This window comes from Triturus cristatus, chromosome 3_1 (genome assembly GCF_964204655.1).
Source record: "Triturus cristatus chromosome 3_1, aTriCri1.1, whole genome shotgun sequence".
In the NCBI taxonomy this organism is placed as follows: Eukaryota; Metazoa; Chordata; class Amphibia; order Caudata; family Salamandridae; genus Triturus; species Triturus cristatus.
In genome coordinates this window covers 619,198,551-619,221,378 of record NC_140583.1, presented here as the reverse complement: position 1 = coordinate 619,221,378, position 22,828 = coordinate 619,198,551, and the positions used below count along the sequence as shown (strand labels likewise).

The 22,828-nt window shown below is 47.0% G+C and overlaps 1 protein-coding gene across 3 annotated transcripts in view; it reads right to left on the bottom strand.

Annotated features, from left to right (window-relative positions):
- ANKDD1A (ankyrin repeat and death domain containing 1A) overlaps positions 1 to 22,828 on the bottom strand; it is a 419,853-nt gene that overhangs the window by 165,597 nt on the left and 231,428 nt on the right. For 2 of the 3 annotated variants that reach the window (XM_085644555.1, XM_085644556.1), the window contains exon 5: positions 18,168 to 18,272. In XM_085644555.1, the coding sequence (XP_085500681.1) occupies positions 18,168 to 18,272 (105 nt within the window). Of the gene's footprint in view, positions 1 to 18,167; positions 18,286 to 22,828 lie in introns of all 3 variants that reach the window. The other variant, XM_085644557.1, reaches the window with a different exon arrangement.

Here is a 22,828-nt window from a genome sequence, read left to right as displayed (position 1 = left end):
ATTACTTGGAAGATTTTTTGTTCATTGGCATCCCAGGCTCTACGGAGTGTGCAGGGCTGTTGGGGTACTTTGTGGCATTGACGGAGGAGCTGGGGGTGCACCTGGTCCAGGATAAGGTGGAAGGCCATACCACACGGCTGTCCTTCCTGGGCTTTGAGTTAGTCACCATGCAGGGCCAGTGCAGACTGCCAGCAGCAAAGATGGAGGACCTGCAGCACACGATAAAGGGAATGCTGGGGAATATTCAACAGCTTGTAGGCAAACTTAACTATGCTGACAGAGTGATAGTAGCAGGGAGGCCGTTCGTCAGGCGACTGACCCAGTTGACAAGAGGGCTGACAAAGAGGCAGCACGGGGTCATCTGAAACAAGGGGTAAAGTAGGATTTGCGGCACTGGGCAACATTCCTAGCTAACTTCAATGGAACCCTGATATGATGGGAACCCTGAGTGACGGCAGAGAAGCTGGAACCATTTACTGATGCAGCTGGGGAAGATGGTCTTGGGGTCATCTTGGGCTCAGCATGGGTGGTGGCCCACTGGTCGACAAGTTGGAATGAGAAGGGGAGCACCAAGAAACAGGCGGTGCTAGAACTCTTCCCAATCATTATCGCCTTCTCTATATTGGAGCAACATTAACATTATGGGTGGACAACCACGCTGTGGTCCAAGCTTCGAATTATAATTATAATAGTGATCAGCATGCTGAGGCATTTGGTAGGCTGCCTGCTTAGGGCAAATATTGCAGTCAGGGTCATGCATACTCCTGGCACTGAGAATGCAGTGGCTGACACAGTGTCTCGTTTTCAGTGGCAGAGATTCAGGGCAGTGGCACCACATGCGGACCGCGATGAAACAGCGATACCACAAGCGCTGTGGAACCTGGTAGACCTGACTTGAGCATGCTGGTGAACATCACATTAGCCCCCAAGACAGCGTCCAAGTACCGTAAGTGCTGGGAGACTTTTGCTGTGATATCTTGCGCCCAGGGAATTGGCCAAGTGTCCACTAGGGACGTGGAGGGATTTATACACTGGGTCTTTGCCAAAATTAACACTAGATAATGGCTGCAAAATCACATTCGCATGGTTTCTTACTATGCAAAATTAGTGCGCGTCAGCGAACCAGCTGGCACCTTTTACTGCAGGGCAGCCACAAAGGGATGTGGGCATCTGCAACCAAGGCAGAAGGACAAGAGATGCCCCATAGGATTCGGCACCTTGCAAAAGGTGTTCAAAGAGCTTCAAAGCATCTGCACACAGCAGCATGAGCTGTTGCTATTCCGAGTGGCAATCTCCCTGGCATTCTTTGGGGCCTACAGGGTCAGCTAACTAGTGGCCCCAGCCAGATTCAACCGTAGGCCGGCCTGCATGAGAATATATGACCTGCACATGGAGAACATTGCCATGACCATATATCTGCATAGATCAAAGACAGATAAGAACGACAAGGGCATGCACACATGCCTGTATTGCCTCACTAACAGTGACTGCTGCCCAGTTTACTGCATGCACGATTACTTAAAGAACCCAGCCTTGGGAGGGCAGCCACTTTTCTGCCATGAAGACGGTTCATACCTTAGCCATTTTCAATTTAATGAATGAAATGAAATTAAAGCAGTTTTTATAAAGCGCATGGTTACCCACGGGCATCCCAGCGCTGTGGGCAGAGCTGATCAAACTGGGGCAAGATCATTTGGGTAAGAGACAGGTTTTAAGCAACTTGCGGAAAGTCATATGGTTGGGTTCCTTTCGTAACTGCAGAGGGAGTGAATTCCACAGCTTGGAGGCGTTATAGGAAAAAAATCGGCCGCTGCTTGGAGACCTCCTAATTCTGGGAACATAGGCCAGATATAGGTCGTTGGAGCGGAGGGCCCTCTTGGCTAGGTAGGACTGGGCCAAAGATGAGATGATTGCTGGTCCTTTCCCGTCTATCAGCTTGTGAGTAATAGACAAGGCTTTAAAATGGACTCTATCCAGAATTGGGAGCCAGTGGAGAGCCTTTAGTGCTGGCTTTGCTGATTCGCGGCTTTGGATTCCCATAAGAATCCTAGCAGCACAATTCTGCGTGGTTTGAAGTTTAGCCAGCACCAATCTAGGGGCCCAAGGTACAAGGCATTTCCATGGTCCAATCGAGATAGAATAAGTGCTTGGACTACAAGCTTTCTGACATGAGATGTTAGCAAGGGGAGCACTTTGCGCAGCATTCTTAGAATGTCAAAGCACGAGGCAACAACCTTTCTGGCTTCGGTTTTAAAAGAGAGTTTGGAGTCCAGCCGGACACCAAGACTTTTGATCTCTAATTTAGGGGCAGGCATAGAACCCATACATGCCATCCTTAAAATGGCTATAAGGGCAGCAGGGCTCCCATCGGAAGAATTGGCGCCACATTCCTCTCACATAGGCGCCATCGCGATGGCTATGGCCCTTTTGGGGCTATATCTGACCTAGCTTCGTTAAAGTTGTTTCCATTATAACAGGCTCCTAGGGCATTCATTTATCCCCAGGGCACAGTGGTGGGTAGTGGAGTGGAAGACTAATGAAGAAATTTGGCTGAGCAATACAAAGGTCTCATGGATAAGGAGGCTTGGAATGCGATGGGAACACCTGCTGCCAACGTGCAAGATGAAATGAAGCACGGAGGGAAACCTAATGCTGTAGTGGTACATCTGGGGAGAATGACTTAGCAAACCTCTGCCGCAGGGATTTAATTGGGGCTCTGACAACAGGACTGACAGCAGTCGCCTGACTCATAAAACCAGCAGAGCTAGTATGGTCTGAGATCATACCATGAGTCGTTTGGTGGGGGGCCTTGGATAACGCAGCAGTGGAAAGGTCTAGGAAGAAATTAAACATCACCATGTCCAGAGTGTGCAAGGCAAATGGGTTAGGTTTCATGAGGCATGGGCTCATTAACCTTAACACGAGAGGATACCGCGAACCAGATGAGGCGCACTTATCGGAAGTGGGTATGGGCCTTTTCCTCCTCAACATTGGGGGGGCTCTCAAGTTGTTAGGCTTCAGCTATGGAGCATCAAGAGGCATGTGGGGGAGCTGCCTGAGGTCATTAAACCACAGGCAGCGTGGTGGGGACATCACAAAAGGACAGTGGCCAAACTGTGGTGGTTGAGGCCTTTTACTCCTGATGTTCAGGGGCACAACATACTATGGATCCTGAGCAACTCGACCAAGTACATCCTCTGCACTTGACCATCAGTGGTAGCTGTGGTCGAGCAGTCCAAGCACAATGGGGGGGAGATGTGGATACAGGACAAAGAACATGAATCATAAGCTAAAGTGCAAACAGTACGAGCAATAAATCAATATCCAGTCAAACTCTTGCTTTTATGAAAAAAATAAGCATTTTATTTCTAACACTAAACATGCATAGGTATACGACATTCAGAAGCAACATGATTCCCCTTGAGGTTGGGCCTCTAGTAGTTATCAGGTATACCCCTGTCCCACCCTCCTTTGTGTAACTTATTTGGGTTATTCCCCATTCACTGGTGGCTGAATCCAGGGAATGCAAACTATTAGGCCTTACTCATGAGTTTCCTTTTGACTGTTCAGGATTCAGTAAAAAGTGTCTATGGTGACGCAGCACCTTTAGCAGCGCACCCAACAGGGCCCAACTGCCCAGTTGACATCTTATCTGCTCTTGCAGCATAGAAGTATTCAGCGGTGCTGCAGGTGCCCAAAGGGCAAGCACCTGTGAGCCCTGCTCGGTTCGAAGAAGTAGGGCTGCTCAGAGCTTACATGGCCGCTCCCAGCGACACAGGTTCTCTCTCCTGAGTGGCGCTCCCGGGGCCTTTTGTTGGAACAGCTCCCAGCTCCCGAAGACATGATAAAGTGGCTTTACCCTGCATGGGGGAAATACTTGCTGCATTTCCTGACTGGAGCCCAATGAGGGAGGGAGTGACATCATCCACAGCATCCTCGGCAATCCTCAGTGGTCAGTCAGGGGCAGTTCCCTAGTAGTGCAGCGCCAACCCGCCAAATGTAGCTTCAGTCTTTCCTTCTAGCAGTAACCTGAATCCTTTGGTTTTGGTGCAAGCACCCACACCAAGATGGATTTGAATCTCAGTGATTGAACAGTAGAAACTTTACCGATGGCCCCCTCTAGCATACAGTGTCAGTGCAGTGTGGCATTATGGATTCCTCCACTCCTTCACAGTGCTTTTTTCACAGCTCAGTCCCTTGCAGCCCTCTCCTGGCATAAAGGGGTCACAGAGCCGACACTGCACACTAGCAATGGCCTGATTGGTGCACAGCCTCACACCTTACTCAGGTAATCATTTACAGGGTTCCCCAATTGAACTTGCTCCCTTCAATGCTCTCCTCTTCCTCACTGGGCTCACGGGTCTTGGCAAGCAGGCAGGCTCTGGCGTTCCAGGCTCTGGGGCATGCAATCTTGGTGTTCCGGGTGATGTCCCCTCACCAAGCAGGCAGACTAGCAGGTCTTTGCGCCAATCCTTGTTGCAGGCAGAAAAGTCTTGCAGAGCTTCCCCTACTTCAACAACCCTTATCTGGCTGCTTGGCAGATGACACCATTTGGGGTTTTAACCTCCCCTTCTTATAGTCCATCCTGGACACAAAAATGTAATTTAGAGTCTTAGTCTTTGAAGTTTTATAATTGGGTTCTGCTTCTTTTGAAGTAGACACTTCTCTTTTTCTTCTTTCCTAATGGAAAACTGTTTGTCACAGCAAGCAAGACTCTGAAGATGATTGTCCCACAACACAATTCAAGGCTGTGACCAGGGTTCACACCTGGATGGCTCCTGGAGCATTGTGTGCATCTAAAGGTTAATCCATGACCTCCCCCACTTGCCCTATTCTGTATGATTCCCTTATTAGTCCCATCTCCTTTTCTTGTGATATGTCCCTGCCCCTTCCTTGTGATCTATCACTGAATTAAAGAGCAGTCTTTTGAAGTATAAATGGAGACTCTTTCTTTTTCTCACTCCAGTGTAATTCCCACCAAGCTTACAGGAATGCAGCAATAAACATATTGGTCTGGGGGATTTCTCTCCTCCTCATCTCTTCAGCAGGCAGGCCTGGGCTTCCCAAAATGGAAACCAGGGTCCTCCATGTAATGTACGATTGTAGGCACACTTACTCAGTGTACATTCACAGCACACTTACTGTCCAGCACTGTTTCCTTCATGCATGCTACCCTTGGTATACAACATACATTGCATATTCAATCGAAAGGCACGGGTCAGGAGGACCGCCTAAATATATACCAACAAGTCCAACTCCAGTAACCCCCTCAACTCAAACATCTTCCAGCGACATGGCATCTAACATTGTACAGATATGCCGGGCACGGGGATCCATGCTCCCTCCTCCTATATCTGACAATTGTGCACAACACAGGCAACAGTCCATATTCGGGCCCAACCAAGATCCTCCTTCTTCCATTTGGGCCCTCGTTATGTGGCCCAGCTGTATCTCTCACTCTGCACATCTACCTCTCACTCGTGCTTATGTGGTCAACACCAGTGATCCGCTCAGCCTCCCATCATGCTGTGGAGGCCCTCAATTCCAGGCCTCCTGAGTCCTACAGTGATTCCATATTTTTCAAACTTGCGGGGGCATCCCAGGCCTTTGTATACCTGCTCCTCTGCCCTCATGCACCAGCTAAGATTCAGTTCCCACTCCTGCTCTATATGCATGGCAGAGCTCCCCTATCGTTTGGCAATATCCCACCTTGCCACTGCCTGGGCTACATTGCAAAAAAGCAGCGTGTACCTCTGTAAGGTTTGCTTCCCCCATATGCCCAGAGAAGCGAACTGTGGTGTGAGTCGCAGCTGTACCTTCATCACCTTGGATAATCCTGCTCCAACTCTCTCAGTACCGCCACGCCAAGAGGCACCCCTCAATAGAATGTCCTCCACCGCTGAGAAAGCATGCATGTCCCATCTTTTGCAGCCCTCAATCTCCGTGAGCTTCAGCAGAGCCTCCAACTCCCAAAACGAAGTTGACATTGTGATCCTTCCCCTCCAACTCATTGTTTGTTCTGCACTCCTCCAGATATTTACCAATAAGGCTGTTGGTGGCGAGAATTCTTGTGTCCCTAGTCTTCCATAGGTGACATAAATAACCAACAGAGTTCAGCGCCCTTCTGACTGCCCAAAAGGATGGCTCCTGCTGATCAGAAAAGACCCAGTCAAATGGGCCGCCCTGTAGTACAACTTCAAGTTAGATAGAGCAATTCCTCCGTCCGTCTTTCTTGTCAGTGTTGAAAGTGATATCAATGTGGCCCCACCGTCCCAGAGTAGCGTTCTAGTGACCTCATCAACCTGTCAGAAAACCTGCCTGGGATGGCGTATGGCATGCTTTGGAGGACATAGAGGAAATAGGGAAGGTATATGATTTTATACAATGCAGCCCTACCCAGCAATGAAAGCGGGAGACTCTGCCACTGGCAGGAATCCTTCTTATATGCCTCCTCCATTCTCCCTAGGTTCTCACGGAAGAATAGCTCCGAGTCAGTTCTAATGCATATTTCCAGGTATTTGAAACTGGTGGGCTCCCAGAGGAACTGGAAGGGTCCAGCAAGGAAGAGGGGGGCAGCAATCCGTCAAAAGGTAGGCCACTGATTTATTCCAACTGATGTATAGTCCTGTGTATTCTACCACAGCTTCATCGCTCCCCCTGAGTCTGTATATCTACTTTTGCCCTTTGTCCCGCTTGGCCAGCCAGGCAATGAGTTTCCTAGTCTTGCAGCTAAAATCGAACACCTGCGCTTGCTTCGCGGGGAAGCAGTCCCAGCCTTCTATTTTGCCAGTTTTCTATAATCCTCTTGGATGCTTTCGACATTAATCGCCAAGTCTGGCGTTGGCAAGCCAACAAATTCTGCCTCCTCGTGCATACGTTTTGTTTCCAGGTTCAGACACACTGTGTGGGAAATCCCCAGTTCACCATCTTATTGGCCTTCAACGAAACCGCCCCCTGTTCCACTGACCCTTTGTTTTCCTACAAATAAATGACAGTCGTATCTGTCAAACATTTTCTGGTGTTCCCAGTCCGTGAGCTCCCATGGGTTGAGGCTCCATCACACCCTCTGGGTCCCTCTGGGCATCGGGCATAGTGTGGTCATGGGGGAGTGATCTGAAATACCTCTGGCAGGTACTGCGAGTCTCCTCAGCAGCCAACCTGATGTTGCAGGACCAGGAGATAGTCCAGTCTGGAAAGTGACCTCATGCCATTGGCCGTATATGAAAATTGCTGTTGCACCCGCAAGAGATCAGCTAGACCTATGGCACTCAGGAAGGCCAGCAGGCATGTATCAGCCCTGGGAGGGTGTCTGGATTGTGTTATCACATCTCGGTCTCCCTGTGCCGTCATATTGAGGTCCCTCCCGAGAATTGTAAGGGCATCCGATGTGCACAGGGAAATGGGGGTCTTCATGCCATACCCCCATTTTTACCAGTCCATCTGTCTGCAGTCCCAGGGGAATGTACCATGATACTACAGCCATGGCACCCCATTCCAAGTGCTCGAGGCAGCTGCATGTCAGCTGTCCAGGGTCACTCCTGTGATGTTGTAGGGGATGTTTCCATATCCAGATCTTGGACCCCCTGGAACCAGGTGAAAAATTCACATGTACCACCGGCTATCAGATGTAGGTATAAAAGGTACAGCGTTGAAGTTGCTGAAGTCATTTCTTTCCAACCGAGTTCAATCGGTAGAGATGGGTGCTTTTTCGTCTGACCAATTCAGACTACCATGTAGGGTACCGCAGGACTCCTCTTTGAGCCCTACACTTTTTAATCTCTATGTTACCCCTCTGGCTAAAATAATAAGGGATTTCGGCTTCTCAGCTGGCTCTTACCCTGATGATACTCAGCTTGTGGTCTCCGTCTCTAGCAGTCACCCAGCCTGCACCTGCTCTTTACCCACTGGGGAGTGCCAAATGTCAGGGATTGGGCCCCGGGTCATCAGGGGTTGGACTCCAGGTCATCTGCGTCGTCAGCTCTCTTTCTCTTGTGGGCTTCCCCACCACTGCGACCTCTGGTAGGACTCACCTGCAGCAGCCAGTCGGCCCAGTGCAGCTGGTGATTTCTGCAGGCATTGAAGTCTCTCACCCCTGGCAGCAGGTCTCTGTAGGTAGGGCATCTTTCTTGCGAGAAACAGCCTTTACAATGAGGTAAATACACCGCATGCATTTGCCTCGCATTTCTTTAGCACGCATTTTTTTACCGCGATTATGCATTTACATCGCATACCAATACCACGAATTTAAGGTAAGTTGGGGGGGGTCTCCCCCCACAGATACATTGTTTTTAAATATAAAAACAATGCGTGGTATTGGAATGCGATGTAAATGCATAATCGCGGTAAAAGCATGTGTGCAAAGAAATGCAAGGAAAATCAATGCGATGTATTCACCAGCATTTTTTACCGTACTACAACCCATTGGAACATCTGTGCACATTCCTCTCTGAAAACATTAAACCCCTCATGTGTCCTTGGGCACTGTGACCATGCAGAAGGTTGGGAGGCTCTCAGGTAAGTCAAGATAGGTTAGTTTCAGTTAAAACAACAAATCTGCCAGTAAGAGTATTCAAAGTGCTGCAAAACCATGTTTCTGTGGATAAAAGAACCACGAAAATTAAAGATGTGATATAGTCCACAGAGGAAAATGTCTGATCTTGCCCAAAGATTACTTGTAAAGTGACCTTATGTTCAACAGGCGCCATCAGCAGACTAGGCCAGACTCGGATATACATGACCAGGCAATCCATTCTTCCAGCCATCCTTGTCATCTATGTGTGGAGACAAGTGACTCGGCGCTCCATCCATGCACCCAAGGTGTTATAATATGCCAGCCTAACCCAAGCAGATTGTGTCAGCCATGTACATACATATGTAAATACTGGTTTCTAACATTTTCTCCACCTGGTCCTCACTGGACTTGACTCCGTGAATGCACACTTTATTACAATCGATACAGATTTTATTATGAGGAGAATTCCTTGTGCATTAGTTGCATTCTTCTTTGTCCTGATTTCAGATTTTAGCTTTATACAATTGTTGTAATCTTCTTGAATCTGGTTGCCTGGACCTCAATTATTACTCAATTCATATTTAATTGTGCTTGGAGCTTTGCACTGAGACTGCTACCAGAGGGGAATGGTAGTCCTGTGGGCTTCGCTCCACCTTCATGCTGGATGCATCCTGATTTGACGGGACACTGCACCTAATGTTTTACTATCCATTCCTTTACTGAAGGTGGACCACCATCCTCAACATCTTCTCAAACGTTTGTCTCTCTCTTATTCTTTGATCTATTTAACTGATGTGATTGAGTATCGGCCCGGGTCAGGTGCTACTGATCGCCTGTAAGCGCCACAGGGCTGTGGCACGGATAGGCACCGATGTACTCCACACAGACTCTACCATAACGAAATGGAAACCATCGGCTTGGTTGTCATTCCACCGCTACTAACTGAATTCAGAGCCAGCCTGGAGCTAAGGAATGCTGTGGAGCAGCACACCAGCTCATATGCACTTAAGAAGTTACTGGCAAAACACGTTTGATATACCTTTTCCTGAATTGCAAGCTTGAAAGGGTACTCTAAACAATACAATTAGCAACCAAAAAGTGCGATTTCTTCGTTACAGAGTAAAAAAAAAAAAAAAACGTGGGGAGGATTACGAAATTGAAAAGACAGATGCAGCTAACAGAAGCGTTCACTGTGAGCTATCCCAATTCGTCCAAAGAATTTTTTTTTTTAATTCCAAATCCTATGTTTTACAGAGCTCGAAACTTAAACATATGAGGATTACATTTCGAATTCAAAGAAGCATGTTTACACTTTAGACTTTATTGCTGAAACGTTTGATGAAGCTGGAAAGAATTCAAAGGTCCAAAGCACGTGGGGCGTGCCCTGATCTCTGAACCACCTAGCTGGGAAACAAGAACACACATTTAACGCTGGAATTTAATCATGAAGAGACGGACAAGGTAGACAATTTTCAAATTAGGACATAGAGATAGAAACATCTAAAAGCTAAATATGGAATGAAAATTCATCCATCCAGCTCCAAAATTTAAGTTTTTTAAATGGAGATTTAATTACATGAAGAAAAACCACAACCCTTAAAATCCACTCTCAATAGAAAAAAAGCAGGGAAGTACCAAAGAAGAAGGAGCAACGAGATAACTCTCCAAGGAGCAAACACTGAAGTGATTATTTGATTCCACGTGTTTAGGGCGGGAAATGAATTATAGAATGCAATTGAAGTTGTGACGCACAGTACAAACTGAACAATTGGGGGCAGTGGCGAGAGGGCTCCAAAACGGTTGCGCTGTGTGTGAGCTCATCTGATCCCCTGTCTGCCTCTGGGCTCCAGCCCACCTAATAAATCGGCGGAAAGCACCTGGATTTTCGATTCAGGCGATTAGAGTCAACAGTGGGGACTGTAGGTGGCGAACAGCCTGGTGGGCTCCCACCCATCTACCATTGTGCATATTGTCTATGCGTGATTGGATGGAGCCAGATATGAGCCTTCGGACTACATGAGGAGACTCACACTTTAGAATGGTGTGAACCGTTTCACCAGTATGCTCCTGGGGCGTATTATGGAGATATTAGTTTAACTCGTCGGCAGAAAGGTGATACCGATGAAGTGTGTTGTGCTCTGTACATGAAGACACTGGTAGCCATGTTGTAAGTTTCTAAGTCTTCTTTATTGGTTCCAGTTCCAAACAGTATCAGTCTTAGTTCAGCCATGTACCAGCTCCTACACCAGCCCCACCAGGAGCAGCCTGCCTAGCTGCTCAGCCCGTTTCCAACTGTCACCACTCATCCACACAGGCATTCCATTCATCACAGTTACACCAACATTCCGTTGCCATCTCTCACTCTGGCTGAGCAGCTAGGAAGACCTAGGCTGATTACAAATAAATGTAATACTCAGGATATAACATTATTCCTTTCCTTTTAAAATGAAAACAAAGACTACAATAATAAAGCAGAGAACTATACACAAGAGAAGCAGTAATGTTCGTAACGCAAGGATGCAACTAAAAGTAAAACATCACAAAAGAGAGAACAATGCAAATAAAGGAAAAGATGGGCAAAATACGACACATAGAAACATGTATAACAATCCCCCATCCTCCCTCATGAAGATTAATTCATATCAAAGCGTGAAATAAATTATCAAATCACAAACGATGTTAAAACGCAGAGAAACAGACTAACAATGGGAATTACAAACTAGCAATAACCCCATCCTTCCCCATGAACATTTGAAAATAAAGTAGTTAAGGGTGCACACACCCCACGACAAACACCCGAGGCCAGAAACAGACAACAAGGGTGAACCAACACTACAGATACAAGTGTACCACAATATGGACCACATAAAGGGTACACACAGTGAGGCGCAGGGCGACTTACACACGACCACAACTGAAGCGCGGGGCGACTTACACAGGACAACACGTGACGCGCAGGGCGAATTACACTCAACAACATCTGAAGTGCAGGGCGACTTACACAGGACAACATGTGAGGCGCAGGGCGACTTACACACATACACGCAGACAAGACGTGCAGTGCAAGGTGACTTACCAACACATCAGACCAATGTGCAACGTAAAACGACTTACACACACAACACAAGAAGATGGGAACCACCCACCAAGAACAGAATCACCCTCATGTAAGGGAGAAACTGTGATGTACACCCACCAGGAGACTAGGACGTCCCAACCAATCAACAGCGTAAAACTGTGGCATCACAAAATATTAAACTTTTGATATTACTAATGCCATTCCACATACTGTAGAACACAAGTGACCTGTGTCCCAAACTGGTGAGCAATCTCTCACCCGAGTTGTGCCAGGAAACAAACACCCTTGCGTAAGGGAACTAAATAGAAAACATGCCTAAAAGTAATGATACACATAGTGACGAAAACACGTATGAATTATTATTTTTTTTTCACCATGTTACCTAGTTGTCACATATAAATCCTCAGCATGTTGAGTGTAAGTACACAAGCAACATCACACTGTACAGACCTAATACAGTTGAATTAAAAATTCCATGAAATATGACACATATAAAAAAAACAGGCATGAATCTTTCCGGCACCGCAGCAACATGCCATGGACATCGGGACAACCCAGACACAGTAACATTGGCAATTGGATCTTCTGACTGCAGACTAACTAACATCCCATTTATACAAACAGTCAAAGTATATGATGTGCCTGTCACCGAAATAGTGTGCCGCACATTGAAGTACCACAGCCGACAAACTTCACACCGAGGACACGTGTGTGAAGCAGCCGCGGTCGGTGGTAGGAGTAACTGCAGGACGGTGACGTGGGGAGGGGGAGGGGCAGGGTGGGGGGTAGTAAACTATGGATTAAGGAGGTTTACAGGTAAGTTAACATTTAAATTAATAAAACGAATTTCGTTGCGTGCACTGCATCCCCAAATGCGATGCAGTGAACGCAACGAAATTCGTTTTATTAATTTATATGTTAACTTACCTGTAAACCTCCGTAATCCATAGTTTACTATCCCCCACCCTGCCCCTCCCCCTCCCCACGTCACCGCCCTGCAGTAACTCCTACTACCGACTGCGGCTGGTGTGAAGTACACCTTGGAGAACAGCAACACAGTAAATTTCGAGTCTGACACCAGATGGCAGCTGAAAGGAACAAAAGCAAACTGCCACTCACCACCGGAACTCAAGGCAGTGTCCACTGGCCTCCGTGCGTTTGACCAACTGACCTCGGTAATCGTAGGATGAACCTCAATTGCAGCAGAAAAACAGTTGACCAGCTCTGATGTAACATTACCTCTGACAAAATTGAAACGGAGAATGTCACCCAAGCAATCCCATAAACGGTTCCACATGTTGATTATTCCACAAGTTATTCTTCAGAGCCAGCATCAGACAGTTGGAGAATGTGACAGCCCAACGAAGTTCACAGGACGCATGTAATCCACACGCGGTTGGCAAAACAAACTAGGATGAACAGAGTGATCCCAGCCGCCAACCACAAAACAGCGCGTTTGTGCATGCGGCGTGCAGAAGCAGGAATCCATTACGAACAGCCAGGACATCAGAGGGCTCTATGGTGACAGAACAGGACAGTCGAATGTAGGTAAGGCTGCGCGTGAGTTGAGAACGCTGAGTGAAAGCGCGCTGTAGAAAGCTCGAGCCCTGATTTTAAATCCAAACGCCCTGCCCCAACCGCTAATAGTCCAGGGGATGCCAGTAATAAATAAAAATAAAATAGACTCACCTCCAAAAGACCTCGGCAGCACAGGAAAGAAACAAGGGCACAATTCCCAAAGCTCAAAAATATCGCCGATTGATTGCAGACGACGTGACTGGGTTTTTAAACCTTCACAGTGCAATCGTCTGAAACATCGTGTGTGTGAAACTTCTTCTCCCATATTGAGCAAGCGAAACACCATAGTTGTACTTCCTTTCGCACTAGTGTCCCGGGCAACCTAATATGAATGCAAGATTCAATTCTGTGGATTAGCAGTATGGTTCAGCTCCATAAGACCTCCATTTGGTTGTTGCATTGTACAACTCCACATAGTAAGAACACCACAATCCAGGGCAAACACAGTACTTGTGCACCTCCATACTGCAGCAGACAAGAAAATCCATAATTGTGCTTTCCATGTTACACCTTGACATCAATCTTGGCAGAACCACACCGCTCCTGTGTGGTACATGTGAATACATTCACTGAGTTAGACCATAACTTATATCTTGAACAGCCACAATTCCTTTGCGCAGTGGATACATCCATATGGCAGATTCAAAAGGAAGTGGTAGGGTGAAAGTCAGTCCATTCATATCCTAACATACAGACCATACCTGTGGTCAAGTCCATGGAGTAACATCAAGCAGGACACAGGTTGAGGCCGTCCGATGACAGGACACTGGTGGGGCTGGCTTGCCTTTTACTCAATTCTGCTTCATATATTTTTCTTTCTTATTTTTTTTTGTAGTTGCGCTGGTTACAATGGTTTCTTTGTAGTCTCTGGGTTACTGTTCAGTCCTTAAGCACACTTGGGTCCAGGTCCACTCGTCGCCAAAATTATGTTGTGCTCTGTACATGAAGACACTGGTAACCATGTTGTAAGTTTCTAAGTCTTCTTTATTGGTTCCAGTTCCAAACAGTATCAGTCTTAGTTCAGCCATGTACCAGCTCCTACACCAGCCCCACCAGGAGCAGCCTGCCTAGCTGCTCAGCCCATCTCCAACTGTCACCACTCATCCACACAGGAACCCAGGCATTCCATTCATCACAGTCACACCAACATTCCGTTGCCATCTCTCACTCTGGCTGAGCAGCTAGGAAGACCTAGGCTGATTACAATTAAATGTAATACTCAGGATATAACAAAGTGACTGTGTGTACTGGCTCCCCCTCACTTCAAGAGTGACCAGTCCACGTGCTGGCAGCACAGTAAGGGTCGCTGTGCCTTCAGGAGAGCGGAGAGGTAGATTTGTGTGTGCGGTTGTTAAACAAGAGACTGAACGGATGGGGCGCAGGGCCGTCTACTGTTTCTTCTGGACTTGAACCCTAAAGCCTGGATAGGAAGAAGATGTTATTGAAGACATGGGCTACAAGTCACGTGGTATGAAGCACCAGTGGGCATCCCTGGGCAGCCGAGAGTGGAACACAAGGGAATGGCATTCTGGTTCACACAGATGGACTTCGAAAGGGATTTATTTTGCCTAGAATGGAAAACAAACCTGGATATTCATCTGGGACCATTAATACGTGTCTTCCTTGTATGGTGGGGGTGGGTTCATGTTGCCCTCTGTGTTGCAGGCCAAGGGAATAATTTGCTGGGCATCAAAATGGGGGTTTGGGAAGGCTTGATTTATAACCATGACGTTACTGTTTCACTGTTGTCTCTACTTGTCCTTGTCTCTCCTCTGGCTTATTTTAGGCCACTGATATACCTCCTTATTCACATTTTCAAAAAATGAAAATTGGATATCACAGTAGAGAAACTTTTCAATTTTGTATCCTTTATTTAGTGAGTTGTTGGGCACGATTTCATGTTGTGCTGTTTGTGCAGGAGGCTATCGGTCACCTTGATCACAGTATGCTACGTATAATTCTGCTACTAAACAGTTTTAAACCTGAAAACGGAACATCTTCCTTCTATGCTGAACTGAAGTAATTCGCCCATAAGCTTGCACTAAAGCAAAAATGCGAGCCCGCACCTTTGTTTGGACTGCAACAGAGGGCAAGTGCTGGATGAAACGCAATGGAATGACTCAAAAGGCTAATAAAATGTAAACTGCAACAATGGTAAAAGGTTGTCAAGAAGGTGTATCCTGCTCTGTGGTATGCAGTAATGTGGGAAAGCAAATACTGTGCCCCAATTATCTCCAGCCACCGTTAAACATGATTTTCATTCAATCTTTTTGTCACTAACTAAACTAAGGGACAGCTTTAATCAGAAGTTTACAACTTCCACACAGTGAATCTTTTCGTAACGAATTACTCAAACTACAATGGTGCACAGCTATTTTACAAGGCCCTTGTTTTTAGGTCTGCAATTAGCCTAGACTTTTTGATTATAATTCAAATCTATCTCTCCATCTCTCTTTCTCTATCTCTCCATCCATCTCTTTATTTCTCTCTCTCCATCTCTCCATCTATCCATCCATCCATCTATCCATCCATCCATCCATCTATCTATTGTCTTGGGCCCTGCAAGCGCCTGGATACCATGTCGGGTAAATAGCTGCAAGATAGAAATAGAATGATTTATTGATTGATTGATGCAGAAATACATGGATGCTAGAGCGATTAATGGATATGTAGAGTAGATGTATTTATTGATGAAAAGATTGCCGGATGGCTATGGGTGCATACAAAGGTAACAGATTAGGTACATTGCTCGATAGATGCAAGCAAGGTTTGATAAATGAATGTATGAGTGTGGGTGCATGATGGATGAATGGCATGGGTGGGGAACGGATGCATAGGTGCAAGTATTTATGCATTGGTGTGTGAAGAGGGTTGGGGGTTCAGTTCTGATGGCACAGTGCTGCTCTCTGGTAGTATTATGTCCTCTCTGGCTGGTTCTTTCCAACTTTTCAGTCAACTCCCAGCCACAGCAAAACACAATACACATGACAATCATACACCTACACGGCCACATCTCAGATCTAGTCGATTTGTACAATGCTATGCTGCTGCTACAGAATAGCTCTTTGCAAATGGAAAGGGTCTTGTGCTATCAGCCCTTCTAGTCCCAGGGTCCGCTACAGATGCCCTGTAAGTAAACATGACAATCTTGTGCTTATAATGCCATGTGTGTATGCACAGGCCTCCTGGCTCAGACAACCACACATATTAATCAAGGCAAGATAGACAGGGTGGAGTGGGTGGTGAAGAGAGACGGAGCGGGAGAAAAAAGGGAGCGAGAAAAAGACTATGTGTGGCCTGGGACTCACATTCTATAGTATCTTGTGGAATGTCTGCAGCTCATGCACCGCCATCTTTCCTATGCCTGCCACTTGTTACACCCTCTTTAATTATACACATGCCATGTTCTACCAGCAGGAATTCCCCATTTTTCACCCTTTGGTGAGTTATCTGTGGCAACCTGCTAAAGAGATGTGTGCATAGCCCACCTACAGTGTGTGTGCATGCTTGCATGCTGTGTGTATGTGTAAACTGCCCGGATACAGCTTTCCTGTGAGCATTTTTCTAAATATCAATGCACATCTAATATGTGATGGCTTCAATTAGCTGCCCACCTCACCCTTGGCCGTCTCTGCATTTCTGCCAGTGAGTCAAAACCCGAAAAAGGAGGATGTCCTCCCCTGTGGGCACATAGCTGCGTCTCCAAAGAAATGGTATGCCAGTTCAATGGTGATATTTTCTACATCATAAATGAAAGTTACTATCAATCAAATGGTGAGGAATATGGGCTGATCAATATATGATTGACACTTAGAACAGCCAATGGCTGAGAAGGGTTGACTCTGTGACCCACTCTAATAGATCCTTATAGCTGTGAGGGACAACTAAAGAGGTCTATAGCCTGCATAAAATACCTCTGAATCATGATTTTTTTTCCGACAGGGAGATGCATATGAAACAAGCACTTGGCAAAACCAGTAGGCTTCGCCTATGCAAGACTTATTAGCGTAGTTAATGTTTTTTTAGACATTTTGCCGGCTGATGTGCAACATGGCTTAAAGTAAATAAACACAACGCACTATGGCATGGTCAGGATTCACAGCATCACAACACTTTTTTCTGTTTACTTTAAGCCATGTTTTACAACAGCCCACTCTGCTGTGCTACAGCTCTAAAAAAACAGATCTATTTGGCTTTGTGAATGTTTTTTTTTGTGGCGGATCGGAGGGCCACAGGGGGCAGGACAGAGGGAGGTGAGTATGGTGGGATGGGCAATCAACATAAGGGGCCGTGAGGGAGGAGTTGGTGGAAAACGAGGAATGTATATAGGAGGGGGTAAAGAAAGTGGACAGTACGAGGTGGCAAGCAACATGAGGAGGGTAGTTGATGGAAGACGAGGAACGGAGGCAGGAGGCCACAAAGAAAATGGGCAGTGGGGGGGGAGCAAGCAATATGAAGGGGTTTGAGGAGGGAGTAGTTGGATAAAGAGGAATGGAGGCAGAAGGAAACACACAAAGAAAACAGACAGCGAGAGAAGTGAGGCGAGTCAAGCAACATGGGTGGGTGAGGAAGGTTTGTGCAAGACACAGACAATAGGAGGTGGAATGGAGTAAAGAAAAGCACAGACAGCAGGGGGAGGGCGGATGGACTGCAGATGGACTGCAGATACATGCACACTTAGAGAATTTATATCTAAAAGTAAAAAACTTCCCAAAGCGCACAGCCAGTGGAAGGACACTGGTCACAGACCGGAAATTGTAGTTGGTCCATGCTCCACTGCAGGAATAGAAACTCGAAGGCAAGACAGAAGCAGTGAGCTGCTGATCAATAAGAAGCAAGCAAACATGAGCAACGTGGATGCCAACCAATGGTAAGTAATGGGCCGGCTCTCAGCCCCCTTTAAGCTATTAGTCTACAATAGATTTCCCCTGCAGACAGTGCAACTTAAAAAGGCAATTAATGCAGCTTCACTTTGCTTTTTTTGCAACACAAATATACCTTATCAACTTTATCAAGACGAACATCCTCCAGCTCTTCCATAATAAACTCCATCACCTTGATGTGACCTCTCTGAGCAGCACAGTGCAGCATGTTCAAGCCATTCTGAAATAGAAAGCTATTTTTTCATTACTACTGATGACATTTCATTTGACAGCATACTAATGATAACGATAAACATGTCTACTCACAAACCATACGCCATTAGGGTATTCAGACCCAAAGCATTCAGTCTTCAATAAGGGTGTTTACAATGAACTTTCGTTGAATCCTATTTCCCCCATAGGTTAGTTTTTTTTCGATATACTCGAATTTTGTGAAACTATATACAGTAAGGAGGGTAAACCTAGCCTTAACCTCTACCTCCCCCAAGTTTTTGGTTGTTGAATAAGGGACAGTCACATTCCTCAACACAAACTGGAAGGAGATTAAGTTGTATCCCTTTTGCAAACTACGGAGGGGCCAAGGACCAGTGGGGCTGGCAAGAATTCACAGCCACTGTAGTTCTCTTCTTCCTCTGAAAACAGGCTGTAAAGTGTGTTCTGGTATCTCTGCCCTACTGACAGAAGTGGGAAACCCTGGAGAGGCTGAGCAGGTCAATAGCACCAACCCAGAGGGAAAACAAGCATGGCCAAAACCAATAGGTCTTGTTTTTGTGAATTACTGGCTTTGCCAAAGGTTTTTAGCCACACTACGCAGCACCCAAGATTTAAAGGCAACAAAAGCCTTTAAGTTGGCTGTCTGCGCCATTTTCTAAGTCTGAACACCACACATGCGGACACCTACAAACTGACTGGGTGTTTTTTTTACCTTTCTAGTTACTGATCTAAGTTGCACAGGTAACTAAAAAGAAACTAAAGGGTGCAAAATGGTTTTCTTTTTCTGAAGTAGACTGGCGGGGTAAGAGGAAGCTATACGGAGAGGGTATGGGGACGCCGAGGCAACACAAGTACGGTAGGGGCAAATGGCACACAACACTAGTAAGGGTGCATGGGGAACACCAAAACAACATGGGATGGGACGCGAAAGCAACATAGGGAGAGGTCTGGAGGGGAAGCAAAGGGAGGAGGGCAGGAGCGAAAACATTATGGTGGGCATGTGTAGGGGAAAATAATGGGGAGAAGCGTCGGACAGACAATAAGCCCAGGCACCACAAATGAAAGTGATCCCTATTAGCGAACTAGATAGCTACAAAAGTGGCGCACTTGTGCAAATAGGGTAGTTTTCAAGTTGTAAAGACTTGTATAAGTGTCACAGAAGGTATGGGGAACAGCATGCATTTGTGCTTACTACAGGCAATGTTTGTGGTTGTATAAGGGAAATCAACAGTACAAACGGGTCCACCAGACCATAAAGCCAGCCCACCAACACTGACCTGTCAGACCAACCCTTCAGGCACTGCCTGACTGCTCTATAGGTCAGTCCAACCATGGAGGACCCTGAAAGCACACAGGCAAACCTAATAGGAAGGGTGCAGAGAGAAGTAGTCAAGCAACAGACAGCAACACAGAGTGCAGGGAGAGAAACGGAGATGGGCCCCCGCCAAAGGGGCCCTCAAGTGATCCGGTGGAAGGGGGAAGCGGGGGGGGCACCAAACTCCGGCCAAAAGAAGCATTATGCTGATAACAGTGCTTTGTGTAAAGCTGAAAACAATGAGCGTCAGTAAGCCACTCTGTAATGGGCCAGCACTAACTTATTTTGTTACTTATATTCTAGGTGGGAGTATGTGTCAAAAGGAGAGGGACAGCAAATATTATTCAAAACACCCACCCCCACTTCTAATAATCACACTGTGGTTACTTATACGCTTTAGTAAGACCTGCCTGACTAAAATAGTATAAACAACCGCAATGGAGCGCACACCGCTAGCCCCTCCTCTGGGTCGCCCCAAGGGAAGCTGGTACATGAAGTTCCCGAGTGGTTCACCCCAGTGGGTGCAAGTAAGTTCTTGTTTGATCTCTAGACCCGATACATGTCCCGGGTTTTAAAATATCGCCCGAGACATGGCTCGGGTTTCGGGATAACTTCCCTCCTCAGTAGAGAAAATAGTTAGGGGTGGAAGAGAGGGCCGCCAAGCAACCGTCAAAGGCCTCAGTGCCTGCACAGGCACGCAGGTGCGTCGTCCAGGAGCTCGTCAGCTCAAAGCTCGAGGGAGCCATTTTTATAAACAACCGCAATGGAGCGCACACCGCTAGCCCCTCCTCCGGGTCGCCCCAAGGGAAGCTGGTACATGAAGTTCCCGAGTGGTTCACCCCAGTGGGTGCAAGTAAGTACTTGTTTGATCTCTAGACCCGATACATGTCCCGGGTTTTAAAATATCGCCCGAGACATGGCTCGGGTTTCGGGATAACTTCCCTCCTCAGTAGAGAAAATAGTTAGGGGTGGAAGAGAGGGCCGCCAAGCAACCGTCAAAGGCCTCAGTGCCTGCACAGGCACGCAGGTGCGTCGTCCAGGAGCTCGTCAGCTCAAAGCTCGCGGGAGCCATTTTTATAAACAACCGCAATGAAGCGCACACCGCTAGCCCCTCCTCCGGGTCGCCCCAAGGGAAGCTGGTACATGAAGTTCCCGAGTGGTTCACCCCAGTGGGTGCAAGTAAGTACTTGTTTGATCTCTAGACCCGATACATGTCCCGGGTTTTAAAATATCGCCCGAGACATGGCTCGGGTTTCGGGATAACTTCCCTCCTCAGTAGAGAAAATAGTTAGGGGTGGAAGAGAGGGCCGCCAAGCAACCGTCAAAGGCCTCAGTGCCTGCACAGGCACGCAGGTGCGTCGTCCAGGAGCTCGTCAGCTCAAAGCTCGCGGGAGCCATTTTTATAAACAACCGCAATGAAGCGCACACCGCTAGCCCCTCCTCCGGGTCGCCCCAAGGGAAGCTGGTACATGAAGTTCCCGAGTGGTTCACCCCAGTGGGTGCAAGTAAGTACTTGTTTGATCTCTAGACCCGATACATGTCCCGGGTTTTAAAATATCGCCCGAGACATGGCTCCGGTTTCGGGATAACTTCCCTCCTCAGTAGAGAAAATAGTTAGGGGTGGAAGAGAGGGCCGCCAAGCAACCGTCAACTTGAATACACACTTCACTGCAAGCCCCTCCTTAGAAAAGACTAAAAAATATCACTCTTCATCCGGCAGTGGGATTGCCCAAGCAAACAAAAATGATTAAATATGAGACTGCTGGGCAGCACAGCTCTGCGGCCAAGGAGTCCTGATTCTACCATCTATACTGAATATGCTACTTACCAGTATGCATCTGTTCTTGGCATGTAGGGCTGCTGACATTCATATCTGTGCATAGATCGCCGCCTAGTGTTGGGTCCGGATGTTTGCACGTTGTTGTCCTGGAAGAGTCTTCGAAGTATCCTGGGATAGGTGACTCCTCCCCTGGACTACAGTGCGCATGGGCATCCTCTCCATCCTCAGATTGTTTTTCGCCATTGTGGCAGTGATGGAGTAGATATAGAAAGTGATGACCATGCTTACAGTAATTCTGAGAGCTGCAGCTGCTACAGGCGCCGGGGAGGAGGGAGGGCGATATGAATGTCAGCAGCCCTACATGCCAAGAACAGATGCATACTGGTAAGTAGCATATTCAGTTCGAGGCATGTGGGCTGCTGAATTCATATCTGTGCATAGAATATATAGCAGTGCCCTCTTATTAGCGGCGGCTACCAGTGCCAGCTGCAGCGGTCTGAAAAAGAGTTTTGAGAACAGCCTGTCCTACAGCTGCCTGCTGTTTTGATTGCACATCTACACAATAGTGTTTGGTAAATGTATGTGTAGTGGACCAGGTGGCTGCTCTACATATGTCATGCAAAGGAATGTTTCCTAGGAAAGCCATTGAGGCCCCTAACTTACGTGTTGAGTGGGCTCGCGGGGGAATCGTTAAAGTACGTTTAGCCTTTTGATAGCAAATTTGGATACATTTAACGATCCATCTGGCTATTCCTGCTTTGGAGATAGCGTTACCTTTGTGGTGTGGGGCAAAGGCAACGAAAAGTTGTTTTGTTTTCCTAAAGGGTTTGGTCCTGTCGATATAATACATGAGGGCCCTTTTGACATCTAGTGTGTGGAGTGCCCTTTCTGCGACAGTTTGTGGGTTTTGGAAGAAAACGGGCAGTTCAATGGTTTGATTCATGTGGAACTGAGATACCACCTTTGGCATGAATTTGGGGTTGGTACGTAGTACGACCCTGTTGGCGTGAACTTGTATAAATGGCTCTTGAACGGTTAGTGCCTGGAGTTCACTAACTCTCCTCAAAGAAGTGATCGCTACTAGGAAAGCTACTTTCCAGGTAAGGAATTGAATCTCGCATGAGTGTAGAGGTTCAAAGGGTGGACCCATCAGGCGTGTGAGGACCAAGTTGAGGTTCCACATGGGAGCCGGTGGGTGGCTTGGTGGAATGACTCGTTTGAGTCCTTCCAAGAATGCTTTGATGGCAGGCACTCTGAATAGAGAGAGGTGCTGCCTGGTCTGCAGCTAGGCTGATATTGCGGTTAAATGGACACGTATAGAGGTGTACGCCAGATTGCATCGGTATAGGTGTAATAGGTAACAAATAATGTTTTGGATGGATGCGTCTAGCGGGTTAATGTCATTATTATTGCAATAAATGACGAACCTCTTCCATTTGGCTGCATAGCAAGCTCTGGTAGTGGGTCG